Genomic DNA, 15,077 nt, shown 5'->3' on the forward strand with positions numbered 1-15,077 from the left:
CATTGGCAGTGAGGTGGACGGAGGGAGAAAAGGGGCAAATTAGGGCCAAAGAAGAGAAGCACGAAAGAGAAATCTGATAACATACTCGGGTGATATTGGTAACTTTAAAAAGTATGAAATATTTTTATATTTAATTCTATAGAAAGATATTTATATATAAATCTACAGAAAAATGTTTCCTCCTACTATGTGTATTGAAAAAAAAGAAGTTGAAATATAAATAAATGGCCTGTTTTAGAAAGAAAACACAGAAGAGATAATCAAGAAATTAAATAATAATGTTTAGCTATGAAGTAGAAGTAAGATTTTTGTGAATGGATATAGTTTTGACTTTCAAACAGTGTATTTTACTTATTTAAAAAGAAAGAAAGAAAAAGAAGCAGGCTAGAAGGTTAGTTTAACAGTTAAGAGCACTTGCTTTTCTTGCTGGGGACCTGAGTTCAGCTTCTAGGGCTGGCTCCCAACGGCCATTAACCCCTGCTCCAGGGTATGTAGCTCCCAAAGCCAGCCTGGGCTAAAGCGAGACCCTGTCTGAAACAACAAAAATAGACAAAAAGGAAACATCCCAACACTTCTGTATAAAGATTAAAAACTCCTAGGGAACAGCAATTATTTATTAAAAAATAAATAAATAACAAGCTTGGCCCAAAGGTGAAAAAAATGCAAGTTTATTAGATTAGAAATCAAAGAAGAATTGGGATAATTTTGACTACATACAGAACTCAGCAGTTAGAAATAAAGTCTATTTAGAGCTAGCTTGAGATTCTCGGAACAGAAGTATCCGAAAACCATTCTGACTCTCCAATTTCGTGAGCTCAGTGAACCAGGTAGACCATCGTGTCGCCGATGTCCGTGTGCAGCCCGTTCTCGGTAAGGTGAACTTTCTTGCTCACTAGGTCCACATGGAAAACGGCGTTCTCAGAAATGAGTGTCTTCTCACTGTGCTCTCTCCCCAGGACTGGGACGCGTCGAGGCCCCAACAGAGGGTCATCAAACCTCATCAGTTTCACCTTGGAAAGATCTACAGCAGAAGAGATGGGCAACGTGAGCACTCACAGCGTCACAAGCTGGCTATAACAGCCAGACCCAAGCATTTTCATCCCACTTTTAGGACCCAGTGTCAGAAGCAGATCTAGCATCTGATCTAGCATCTAGTGTCTTTTCCAGTGCCGACCTATGGTCTAAGTCGTCGTTACACGCTTCAGTGCTTCAAGGAGCCTCTGCTGCTCCAGGATGCTCTCAGGTTGGGAAAGGACCTTTTTGAGTTATTTTTGGAGCAGTCCCAATCACTGTGAAGAACAGTATTACCTGTTTCCTCTTTCACTCAAGAGGTAAGAAGTGTCTGTAGCACGAGCTGGTGAGAATCAAGAAGAAAGAGCAGGCAGGCGGGGTTGCAGCTTGAATCTGCTCTAATGTGACCTGCACTTGGCCTGCTCTTGCAGGCTGGTAATATGCCTCCTGACTAAAAACAACCATGACAACACAAACAACAGCCAAACAAGCACTTGCCCTATGAATAAATTTATGATTTAACAATCAGGTCAAAAAGTTTTTATTTAAACAATTCTGAGACTTCTCAACATCAAACAATTCTGGTTTTATATGGTGGGGAAATCACGATTGCTCCTTCTGGGTCTGTGTCGTTCTAAGCACAGTATGGCCAGTTGTGCTTCACCTGCCCCTCCCCAAAACACACTTCCTACATTACTTCTAAGCTTTTCTAAAACAGGTCACTGGGTGGTCTGTGAGCTGCATTCCCTTGTGGTGTCTCAAGAGGACAAAGCTTAGCTTTGTAAGGGATAAGAGATAAAAGAAGACATTAATGCAGCTAGCAGCATACTCAGAGTATAAGTCTTCCAGGCATTTTGTTCTCTCTGGGAAACAAAGACTGAAAGGTTGCAAGTTTAGAGAAGAGCTCTCAGGGCTTACCGAGCAATTACCTGCACCTGCCATAAAGGCAAACCCTGCCTGGGAGTGCTCAGAGCCTCTGCGGAGACCTTACACGGCCTGCTCCAAGACAAAGCGCAGGCCCAGAAAACTAAAACAGGAGGCAGGCAGGCAGGCAGGCAGAGCCTCACCACGGCCATCGTATTTGCATGGATACAATTCGGGGCAACAGCTATTGGGATTTCATCTGTGCATCAGTGGCACGAAGTATTCTGCTATAAGTGTAGTAATAAGTTCTGCCAGAAGATTTTATACATTCGCTGCAGCTCTCTCTAACAGTCGGCCCTCATCATTTCAACCAAATCTAATTCAAACTATTTCAAAGAAACCTTAACACTCAATCGGGCTTCTAAGTGACAAAACATACTTGATTTGATGTTTTGCCATGTAGCTCATTACTGCCAATAAATCCACAGGGCTTTCTTAGTGGCCTTCCTATCTGTTCCTATCCTCAGTCTCTCTCATCACTAAAGATGTTGGAACTTAAGTCTGCAACTACACAAGGTTTCAGGCACCTAGAGAAAAGATAGAGCGATGATACGCAATGGAGCCTCGCCTCCAGATTACTAGTTCGCATGTGGCTTGGGTCTGAGTGATTTAAAGTCATTATCATCAAGACTTGCCCAGTGGCCTTTGTGGAGTGAAATGACGGTTTGAGCTGAGTGTTTCTCATACCTAGATCATAATCACCCTCAATACAATTGGCAGTAATTGGGCTGCTTGCTGTCAACTGTAGCATACAGACTATGAAGTATGGTACTGAATTGAACTGCTTTTCTATCCCACATATTCAATATGTACATATCAAAGCAATCTGAGGGCCTATGGAGAGTATCAAGGTTAGGTCTCTTCTGTGGGTTCTCACAGGAATGTCAATTTCAAGCTTTGCTAATGCTATCCATTTTCCAAAATGTATAGCAGTTTCTAAGACCAAACTTAAAAAAACTGTGTATTATTCACAGCCGGTATGAGTAAAGAGATAGGAACCACGCCAGATTCCATGAGAAAAGACACAGATAGAAAGCAATGCCAACACAATGCTGAGGAACTCAGTGCTCTGAGTGCCTTTAATAGGAATGCTGAGTTAAGATCTTTTTAAAAATTATTAATTTCTTTATTTATTTTATGAGGGTGTGCACTCATGACATAGCATGCATGTATAAGTCAGGGACAATTTGTGAAAGTTTCTCTTCTTCTACCACACCATGAAAACCCAACTGAGGCGATCAGCTTGGCAACAAATGCCTTCGCTCACTGAGGCATCTCCCTGGCCCTGATTTAACACTTCATAAAACAGTTTGCAAGGCAGGGATACATCTTCTACTATACCCATGAATCCAGACAAAAACTCATTTCTTTAAAAGCCACTCTAATGTCTTTCAGGGCAACAAGTTTTTCCTATTATGAAATCTGATTAAGACTAAACAGAAGCAATAAAATGAGAATGCATAACATGGCTTCCTAGACACTCATTTTTCCAAATTTTCAAGTCCCGCTTATTTGTTCCAAAGACACATACATTTACCATTCAATGGCATTTCACTGACTAAGGAAACATAATAAATGCCTATATGGGCTGCAGAGATGGCACAATGCTGAAGACACTGTTGCTCTTGCAGAAGACCCAGATTCAGTTCCTAGCACCTTTGTCACGTGGCTTGTAATTCCAGGAGATCTGACCCCTTTCTTTCTTTCTTTCTTTCTTTCTTTCTGTCTTTCTTTCTTTCTTTCTTTCTTTCTTTCTTTCTTTCTTTCTTTCTTTCTTTTTCAAGGTCTATTTATTTAGTATATGTGAGTACACTGTAGCTGTCTTCAGACACACCAGAAGAGGGCATCAGCTCTCATTACAGATGGTTGTGAGCCACCATGTGCTTGCTGAGATTTGAACTCAGGACCTCCAGAAGAGCAGTCAGTGCTCTTAACTGCTGAGCCATCTCTCCAGCCCTATTTTAATGAACAATTTTTTTTTCCTTCGAGACAGGGTTTCTCTGTGTAGCCCTGGCTGTCCTGGAACTCACTCTGTAGACCAGGCTGGCCTCAAACCTAGAAATCCACCTGCCTCTGCCTCCCACGTGCTGGGATTAAAGGCGTGCGCCACCACTGCCTGGCTCCTGACCCCTCTTTCTGACTTCCACGGACATCTGCACTGGTGCATATACATAACGCAGGTACATGCATACATATATAAAATAAAATAAAGGTATCTTTAAGAACATAGATGAATCTTGGAAAACCGTGTGTGTGTATGTGTATGGGGAAGGGATATGCATGTATGTTCACATGTATATGGGTACATTCACATATACATGTGTACATGAGGACCAAAGGTCAATGCTGGGTGCCTTCCTCTAACACTTTCCACCTTATTATTTAGTAAGAAAGGATCTCAGGGACTGAAGAGATGACTCTGGTTAAGAGCACTGACTGCTCTTCCAGAGGCCCTGAGTTCATTTCCCAACAACCACATGGTGGTTTATAACCATCTGTAATGAGATCTGATGCCCTCTTCTAGTGTGTCAGAAGACAGCTATACCAGCCGGGCGTGGTGGCGCACGCCTTTAATCCCAGCACGTGGGAGGCAGAGGCAGGCGGATTTCTAGGTTTGAGGCCAGCCTGGTCTACAGAGTGAGTTCCAGGACAGCCAGGGCTACACAGAGAAACCCTGTCTCAAAGGAAAAAAAAAAAAAGAAGACAGCTATAGTGTACTCACATAAATAAATTAATAAATCTTTAAAAACAGAGAAGAAGAAGAAGAAGGAGGAGGAGGAGGAGGAGAAGGAGGAGGAGAAGAAGAAGAAGAAGAAGAAGAAGAAGATGATGATGATGATGATGATGATGATGATGATGATGATGATGAAAGGATCTCTTTGAACCTTAGCTTGCTATTTCAGCTGGGCTGGCTGGCTATCTGAAACCTATTTGTCTGCACACATCCTTAGGCATTACAGTTACAGACATGCGTCACTGCACCTGGCTTTTTAAAAATGTTTTAATGTAGGTGCTGGGGATCTAAACGCAGGCCTTCACATCTGCACAGCGCTACTTTACAAACAGTTATCTCCCCACACCAACCCATGGGAGACATTCTATTTAGTCAAATAAGCTTAACAAGAAAGGGGAAACAGCCAGGCAGTGGTGGAGCACACCTTTAGTGTCCGCACTCAGGAGGCAGAGGCAGACAGATCTGTGAGTTCAAGGTCAACCTGGTGTACAGAATGAGTTCCAGGACAGTCAGGGCCACACAGGGAAACCTTGTCTTAAAAAAACAAAGGAAGGGAGGAAAGTAGGGAGGGAAGGAGGAGAGGAGGGAGGGAAGAAAGGAGGGAGGGAAGAAAGGAGGGAGGGAGNGAAGGAGGGAGGGAGGGAGGGAGGGAGGGAGGGAGGGAGGGAGGGAAGAAAAATATTGCTGGGTAAAGTGGTACATGCCTATAGCTCGCTACTCAGGAGCCCTGGCAGGAAAGGTCAGGGCTGAGTGAGGTATCAAGTCAAAAAAAAAAACCAAAGAAAAAAAAAAAACAAAAAAACAAAAACAAAAAACTTATGGCTTTAAAAAGGGCTTATTAATAAAATGCATCTAATCTTTAAAATACAGATATGCCAATCCTATTTTGGTCAAGTACCTAGAATAGGTGGAAAGAGTGGTCACAGGAACCAGACGGGAAGAGGAAGAGGCAAGAGGCGAGCAGGCACGAGGCTTCAGCTGGGACTATGAGAAATTCTGTATCTGAACAGCATGAATGCAGTCATTGACCTGAAAAAAAAATGGCTCCAAAAGCCAAGCATGGTGGGCCACACTTAGAATCCTAGCACTCAGGAGGCTTGGAAATCCAGGCTAGCCTGAGCTATACAAAGACATCTCAAAAAAACCAAAAAAGAAAAAGAGAAAAACTGGTACATTTTGTATTTTCAAGTATTTTACTACAATTTAAAGCCATGTTTATAAATAATAAAACCTCTTACCTAGTACACTGTGGATAACTATACTTACAGTGAAATACAGCGGGCACTCTCCTCCACCTGACACACTTTCCCCAACTTCACAAGGCCCATCTGAACAGTATTTTCTCCATCAATGTGCCCATAAGCATCACAGCTGGAGATCTCACCTTCCCCATGCCCCGGACCCCTCCGATATCAGGTACGTGCTTCAATAGCTTAGTCCCCTACCCTTCCACTACATGCAGCTCCTAATCAGCAGTGTTCAGTGGAATTCTCAAAACCCTACATATATAGAATATATATTGTTCCTACATACCACACTAGGCAGACTCTCAACAGATGTACAAAGACAGGAAACGAGAACAGAACACAAAATACATTGGAGAATGAATTCAAGTCTTCTACTTTAACAGAATGATCACTTTAAATACAGTTCCATAAATCAGGTTATTGTTGGGATTTATAAATATCTTTAGTAAATTTTTATGCTGGGCTGGTGAGATGGCCCAATAGTTTTTTTTAACCTCTTGCTGCCCAAGCTTGACAACACAACGTTGATCCTCAGAATGTAAATGTGGAAGGTGAAACCAACTCCAAATATCACTCGTATAAGCACCTAGGCACATCACGCTCTGTGTTTCCTAGGCCAGTCTCCTGACTGGCCTCCAACTTTTAATCAGTCTATTTCAGCCCCTCCCCACCTTCCCCAAATACTGGGACTATACTTATGTGACATCAAGCTCAGGCTAGTCCATTTTTGATTGCTATCAAAAAGAAGAGGGCCACCAAGATGGCTCAGTAGGTACAGATGCTCACAGGAGCCTGATGACCTGACAGCTGTCCTCTGACCTACATGTATATCCATATGTACCCATACATTGCAAATAAAAGTAACTAAATGTTATTTTAAAAGGAAAGTGCTGAAGATATAACTCAATGGGAGGCCCCTTGCCTAGTATCTGGAATCAAAACCTAGTACTGCAAAGAAATGAATAAATTAAATTAAATTTAAGAAGGAGGCCAGTGCTGGGAGCACATACCTGTAATCCCAGCAGTTAGAAGGCAGTGGCAGAACTATCAAGTTCAAAGTCAGTCTGGTCTACATAGTGAGTTCCAAGTCACCTAGGGCTTCATAGTAAGCAAGTACACCCATCCCCTATCACCCACTCCCTCACCCAACACACACACACACACACACACACACACACACACGCACACGCACACGCACACGCACACACACACACACACACACACACACACGGAAGGCAAGATAGGTATCGTCTAAAAGAAAGGATCTTAGCATTAGTCAGTCTTAGTAATTCTGAAGAAAGTAATACACACTAACCCGCCTCTCGTAGGCACCCAGCATCAGGTTAGAGTGGCGGCTACTCTTCACTGACTTGACTGCATTAAGGACGAGGGAAGCACACCAAGCTGGATATCGCTGCAAGAGCATCCCCACAGAGGTGTAAATGAGGAGAGCCCAGCTCTGAACGTGGGTGACACCACCCTCCTGCTTCCCAACAGCAAATGTACTGTGACCAGTACTGTAGGATCCTGCTGCAATAGCCAGGGGCTGGCCTTACTGTCAGGCCTTGCCACCATAGACTACACGCACAAGCCGAAGCCAAAATCCATCTTTCCTTCCTTCAATTGCTTCTTGTCAGCCATTTTTTCATAGCAACAAGAAAACTAATACACTGAGTACAGAAAAGGGCAGCCACCGCCCTCAGGAGGCAGAGGCAGGCCCATCTCTGAGTTTCAGGAACCCTGGTCTACACAGCAAGCTTCAGGCCAGCCAAAACTACACAGTAAGACCCTGCAAGGGAGTGGGGAGAATGTTTATACTGGCTTTAATCACAAAAAATATATTTTTAATCTAGATCAGCAACTGAAATTATTGATTTATTTTGCCTGGAGAAACACTGTTTAAGAGAAAAAAATATAAGCTTTGGAGTCAAACAGTTTGAATTCTAGGCTTGAGATTTTCTAGCTAAACAAACTTGGCAAGTTCCTTAACCTTTGTAAGCCTCTATCTCATTATCTGTATGAGGGGAATAATAATGCTGAGAACACACTGTAAACTGTAAAAAGCTAACACACGGAAAGCACGCAGACACTCCCACTCTATCTCCTTTCTCACCCAGGGAGAGACCCCGCTGGACAACTTAGTCTAGAATACTAAGGGTGTTCCCTAACTCTGAATTACCTCTAAGAGACACAAGTCACTTATTGTAATTTCAGAAACAGAATTCTAGAATACTGGAAAAAAAAAATCTAATCCAGTGTACTCATGACATTGAAAGAGAATGTGCTTGGGCGCTCAAGTGACACAGCAGAGTTACCAAGCTACCTGACCCCAAGCAAGCCGAAGAAAATCTATGCCTCCAGTTCTGGGCCCAATCCTCTTCCCAACGTGCTACACTGCTGTCCTCAGGCAAGCTTTCACTGCCCTTTCGATGTATAACTCATCAATATACGAGCTCCTGCTAAGTGGGGGTTTCCAGAACACCCCCTTACCTTTGATTCCTCGGTCCATTTTCGTCAAGCGTCTGATTATGGACTCACAGCTATCTCCTTGCCTGATGTCGATTTTGGTGGAGAAGTGACCACTAGATGGCTGAGGATTTACTAGGGAAACTGGCACACCAGGCTGGGACAGGAAAAATACAAGTTATGACATCTCAAACTTGAATACTGTCAAAAAACAAGGGTGATCTCTTCCACATTTCTATACCCACTAAAAATATCTCTAATTCTGTATTCTAAAATTATGACCAGGACAGTCAAATATGAAAGAAAAACTAAGTTCATGTTTACGCCAAGATGCCTTGGTGTATAGACTACAACTGCGCATACTAATACTGGTGACACACCAGAACACAAAGGACATTTTCTCCTCCACTACTATCATTTGTTCAACCTCTCTACGATAGGTCAAGCACAGGAAAAAGCACTTTACAGATTTCCATATCTGTATAATGAACATTACTTCATTTATTCATTTCTTCCCAAAATGACTGCATTTCTGCAAGCCACACCGGGAGACAATGAGAGAATCGTCACAGAACGATGTCAGGAGGTCTCCAAGACTGTGATTCCCTTACTCTTTCAAAACAGACCTGTTTTCAGTCAAATGTGGTCAAAGCAACCACGTTCCTACGTCCTCCAGTGGACCCTTGCAATCCCAACCTGAATGGTTTCCTGGCTCAGCAGGATCTGTAAGACCTTTATACTGCCACCAGTAATGACCAGAATGTACAGCTCCTACACGAATTAAGAGCTCTTGCCTGGTTTACACCAAAACCCAAAAATCCTTGCATAATAGTTAAAAAGTCAAAATAGGGCATTTGAAAGTCTTACTCACAGCTAGATTGTTTTTGCCTTTCTTTCAATAAAAATCAATTTTAGAACATCTTACTTTATTTTTTAAAATTGCAAATAATAACTAACACTACCATAGGAATAAAGTAAGTAATAACCAATACTGCACAAGTCCAGTCCCATTTCCAATCCTTCATATTCAATGCCCTCCACCTATAAATGAACCACTGCTGTAATGACCTCCAAGTCTCGTCTAGGCCTAAGAGGCAAAGATTCAATATGGCGTCTTCAACTTACTTCTGTTCTGAAAACATTCAGTGGCTTCCCAGGACAACACTCTTCCCTGACTTTATCTTCAGCTTCAGAGGCAAACTTGACTTCTATATGTTCCAGCTGAATGGATGGGAAACAAAAGTGATCAGTAGCACTTAATATGACTGAAATTAATCACCACTTCATCTCATTAAGACCACGATGGCTTTGCCACTTAATAGGAAATGATCTGTACAATTTTATTGTTTTCCTTATTAATGTTAAATGAAATCCACCATCTGTTCTCAGCGCTCGTCTTAGCTGTCTCGTGGCATTGTTCCTCATCCCATCAGGTGTGGCACTCTATACTGGAATCTGGCATCTACCCGCCACATCAGAAGGGAAGCAGCATGAAAGCCTTCCTCCTACACAGGCAGAAGCTCCCAAGTTAATCATGTGAGACGTTACATAAGCAGAGAAAATTCAGTCACGTAACACACTGCAGATGCCCAAGTAGAGGCCTCTAAGGTGTGTGCCTACTGTGCACATGAAAGCCTTGAACAGTTTTTGACGTACATGAATGTATATGCATGAGCAATCTACTAATCTTTGACTTCGTGATCAATAGGCTTAACAAGCATGACACTCTGGGTTCAAAACCTAGCAACAAATGCACAGCAATAATGAGTAAAGCAGACTCTCCTGTAGACCTCTCCCTCGGCTCAACATGCCACGGAACAGTTCTCAGTCACTTCAAACCTGCACGGTTTTTAGTGTCCTCATTATCATTAGAATCACATTTTGAGTCTTCTAACAGTATTGTAAAGCAATTTACTTTCCTTTTGCCTGAGCTAAGGGAAAGTATTTTTAGATCCTGTGTAAGTTGTCACTGAAAATGCACCAGGACCACAGATTAAGCCAGTTCTGTTACTCTGAGGGATGAAGTTGGGACAATTTGGAATGCGGCATAACAGAGAGGCTTTTAAGGCAGCTAAATAAATGGTGTCCTTCTGCTTTGTGAGCTTCTGAGATTTCTTGGTTTTTTTGTTCTTTTCTGTTTTGTGTATAACTGCACGCTCATGTAAACATACACACACGCACTCACACACGCACATGCACACACACGCACAAGGAATTCTCCTGACTGCTCTAAGACAATCTAGGGAGAACCCCTAGCCACATACGACCCATCTGTTATGTATAAGATAACTGATAAATGAATAAGGTAACACATCATTTTCTTTCTGCAACTTTTATATCCATTCATCTGTTTCCATTTCAAAACACTTATTAATAATATACTGGGTCAAAGTACTAAATATAAAAGATGAGGTTTATGAAAAGTATCCTAGTAGGCTATAAAGCTGGACTGTGCTTTTTTACAGAAAACCACAGTCATTACCTACAATCCCTGGCCCTCTTACCTCAAGAGAATTGGTTAGGTAGACTATATTCTCCATAAGTACTGCCTGCTCATCAAATTCCAACTCTAAATCCAAGACTTGCGGCCCTTTCTTCTCCATGTTTTCCTAATAGCCGAATGGTTTCAAAAACAAAATCACATTAAAGACACGTTAAAAAGAATCTATTTTTCCTAAGTAATCATTCTCTCAACTGATAAAATCTTTACATTTCAGCCAGTAAAGGAAAGGGCTTTGACTCACGGGTTTCCCTTATCTATGTTTGCTTGTTAATGAAATTACTTGCTCAGAATAATTGCCATTTAAAACAAGGTGAGATTGAAGGTAGTATTGAAAAGACTAGAGAGTGTGGGGCTTTCAGAGTTGAAAATAAATATGGTTTAACAACTGTTTATTTAGATGACTTACTGTACAAACCAAAAGAATCCAAAAAAGCATTTAAAAAATCCCTTGAGCTAATAATTTTTTAATTTTCCAAGACAACAAACATCAAAATTACTGAAGATATTCCTGAAAGCTTAAAGAAAAACTGACACTGTTATTCTATATAGATATCCAAATAATCTTGTAATATTCAAAAGACAATTTCCTATCAATTTCCTTCAACATTAAATAATTGCTACTCAAAACATAACCTTAGCGACCCACCTTCTCTACACTACAGCTGTGTGATGCAATGTGTCTGAGTCATGGGACAGTGGCCCCACACTATTCCTCCTACCCACTGCCTTCTGCCACCATCAGCAGTAGCTCGGTGCCTTTATACAGTGTCAGGTACTGATGTATGCGTGCTGCAGGTGTGCCTCAAGGACTCAGCGCAAGGCAATCAGACGGGGGCCAGTGCTGCTCTTAACTTCCTTACCTACAGAACCACAAGCCAGATAAACTCCCCGTGTTTAAGCAATTATGAGTCCTCGGCTAGGGATGTCACTTGGTGATAGGACATTTGCCTAACATGTGCAAAGCACTACATTTAATTGCCAACATCATAAAGGCCGGGGGAGTCGGGGTGGGGGGAGTATCCAGTCTGTGGTATTCTGCTATAGCAACAGAAAAGTGCAGTAGGTATCACCTAGGTTCTATTTCCTTCTCCATAAAAGTACTAGAAAGCCAATCTCTTTAGAGGCAAGCTCTCATGTCGTCCAGGTTGTTTTCAACTTAGTATGTCACTAAGGAGTCCTTGAAATTCTTATCCCCCTGCTTCAAGCTCCCACGTCCTAGAATTATAAGAATGCACCAAATCAGATTTACTGTGGTGCTAGGAATCAAACCCAGAGCCTTGGGCATGCTGGGTAAGCTCTCTACCATGTGAGCCACATTCCCAGCCCAAGAAAGCTATTTTCTTATTCCCAGATTCATCAATCATTTTCAACATTTGCAAAACCATTAATTTTTTGTTTGGCAAATTGAGAATATTATTTAAAAATATATTACTGTTGGACATGGTGACACATGCCTTTAGTCCCAGAATAGGAGAGGAAAAGGCATGAGGATCTCTGAGTTTGAAGCCAGTCTGGTCTACAAAGTGAGTTCTAGGACAGCCAGGGCTACACTGAGAGACTCTGTCTTGGGCAGGTTTAAAAAAAAAAAAAAAAAAGAGGCAGAGGAGACAGGTCAATTTCTGTGAGCATGAGGCTAGCCTGGTCTACAAAGAAGAGTTCCAGGCAACCAGGGCTACTTAGTGAGGTCCTGCCTCAAAACATCAATTAGTTAATTAAAAATAAAAGACAAACCTGATGTTGAGATCCTAAAGAACTCAACTCTTTCATGACAAAGAACTTAGCAGCTCAAAATATCAAGTCATTGCTCCATCCACTGCCTCAAATCTAACCACGTATGATCACTGTAATTCATGCAGCTAAGCTTAAGCCACAGAAATGTAGAAATGTGGTTCCAGGCAAAGAATCTACTGATAATACCCCAACATAAGCAAAAGAATGTATTTCTTCCCCAAAATTGGAAGGAAGGAAGGCAGAACATGGGAATAACTCGATGCACCAACTCTAAGTAAGCCTGATTTTCTTCTGGAATGCGTATTTTCACATAGTCAGCAAGTCTACAGGTAAATTCAAAATCTGACTGTTCATGTCTCAATCACTGACTTAAAAGAGCTATTTAGCACATCACTGGGGGAGACTGTGTCTGAGGCTTTTTTCCCTTTCCCTCTCCTATCCTAGCTAAACAGTTCTCAAGCAGGCACAGCTGTCTGATGTCCATACTCACTTACCTTAATCATAGCAACGAATGGCATCACTTTCTTCATATATTTCTTCAATTCTGGCAAACTGCCTAGTTCACTAGCAATGACTTTGTTATCAGGCAACTTTCCATTGTTGGCCTAAAAATGGAAGCAGGAGAGGTGTGTAAAGAGAGGTATTTAGAAAATGATGCAAGACCACAGGTATGGCTGCCAGAACTGTGCCAGACACAGAAGGGGGCCTCAGCCAGCTGTTAGAGAAGGGTGCCCAGCCCAGCGTCATAAAGTGCAAGTTCAGTGGCTAGGGTAGAAAGACCTTCCCCTCAGAATGGAGGAAGCATGCCTGTCAATCCAAATGAGAGGTACAGGGTGGTGCACTGAATATTTATCTTCTTTAATAAAAGCAGCCCCTCCTGGAGGCAAGCTTACCTACTAAAAGACTGATGTGGTCATATAAAGATCTTGTCTTCAAGTTCAAAGATCTTATTATTTCATTGGTCATATTAAACTGGAAAGCAACACATTTCTTATACAAAACATGCATGACTACTTTGGGGGAGATTTCTCCCCCATTATGTGTTTGTATGTATGTGCACATGAGAGCAAGTGTTCACGGGGTGAGAGGTGTCAAATCTCCCTGGAGCTAGAGTTGCAGGCAGTTTTGAGCTGTCTGACATAGGTGCTGAGAACCAAATTCAAGTATTTGGCAGGGGCCATCTCTCTAGACCTGAAATATGACTGCTTTTTGAACACTTGGAGCTGGAAAGATGGGGTCAGTGGCTGTTCTTCCAGAGGTTTCGTATTCAGTTCTCAACGACTACATGGTGGCTCACAATTATCTATATAATAGGATCTGAAGTCATTTTCTGGCAGACATACATGCAGACAAAGCCCTAAAATATATAAGTAAATAAATACCTATTTTTAAAAAATATTTTCTTTTACAAATGTGAAGAAAAAAAAAAAGATTCTCTAGTTACTAATGATAGAAATAGTATCATTTCTGTCAAAACGAAACAAAAACCCAAAACCTTATCGTATATCACTGATATACAGGCATGTATATGGTCCATACACAGACGTACATGCAAACAGGTAATATATACTTAAAATAATATACATATACTACTATAATAATACACATAAAATAATTACTTTTTTTTTAAAGAAAAAAGAAAACTTAAGAGTGGGTGGTGGTGATGCACACCTTTAATCCCAGCACTTGGGAGGCAGAGGCAGGAGGATCTCTGATTTCGAGGCCAGCCTGCTCTATGGAGTGAGTTCCAGGACAGCCAGGGCTATACAGAGAAATCCTACCTCAAAAACATCAAAAGAAAAATGAAAAGTTAGGGCCAAGAGTAGTGGTACACCTTTAATTCCAGCATTTGGGAGGCAGGGGCAGGAGGGCCTCTGCAAGCTCAATGCCTGTATGGTCTACAAGCAAGTTCCTGGCCACTCATGGCTACACAGTAAGTCCCTGACACGCGCGCACATGCACACAAACACACACTCACATACACACACAAAATCAAGAACAAAAAGTTCGACCTAAATTAGACACTGAGCTTCCTACAAACAGAACTGTTTCATTTCACAGATACTGAGCTGACATCTTTGAGACCATTCCACGGGCAACCACAAAGTAACCAGCAGTCTCTTACATAGTAAAGAGCAAAGCTTTACTTTACTCCAAAAGCTGAGTCTTTATAAATCCAATCACTGCTAAAGTCACAGGAATTCAAAAGGTAAATTTTGTACCGTGCTTCATCATTATGCATGCAGAAAAAGAAAGAAAGAAAAAAAAAGCATGCCTTTTAATTACAAACAACTAGATTCAATATATTTTTTTGTAAGAAAGTTTCAAAAATGTTGAAAGATGGTAGTTTTTCTCTTGGCATCCATGTATGAGCTACCAAGGATAACAAAGGACACTCTCTGCCTGGAGAGAATTGAAAAGGACCACCTGTCTGTTCCCTCCCTTATACCGTTAATATCCT

At 41.7% G+C, this 15,077-nt stretch overlaps 1 protein-coding gene across 1 annotated transcript in view; it reads right to left on the minus strand.

Annotated features, from left to right (window-relative positions):
• Positions 1 to 596: 596 nt before the first annotated feature.
• Lars (leucyl-tRNA synthetase) overlaps positions 597 to 15,077 on the minus strand; it is a 59,047-nt gene continuing 44,566 nt past the window's right edge. Inside the window, exons 28-32 of the mRNA XM_021214200.2 lie at positions 13,111 to 13,221; positions 10,887 to 10,991; positions 9,508 to 9,603; positions 8,407 to 8,539; positions 597 to 1,021 (exon numbers count right to left, since the gene is read on the minus strand). Coding sequence (XP_021069859.1) covers positions 816 to 1,021; positions 8,407 to 8,539; positions 9,508 to 9,603; positions 10,887 to 10,991; positions 13,111 to 13,221 — 651 coding nt within the window. The 3' untranslated portion in view covers positions 597 to 815. The remainder of the gene's footprint in view (positions 1,022 to 8,406; positions 8,540 to 9,507; positions 9,604 to 10,886; positions 10,992 to 13,110; positions 13,222 to 15,077) is intronic.

The sequence above is a fragment of the Mus pahari genome, chromosome 15 (genome assembly GCF_900095145.1).
Source record: "Mus pahari chromosome 15, PAHARI_EIJ_v1.1, whole genome shotgun sequence".
In the NCBI taxonomy this organism is placed as follows: domain Eukaryota; kingdom Metazoa; phylum Chordata; class Mammalia; order Rodentia; family Muridae; genus Mus; species Mus pahari.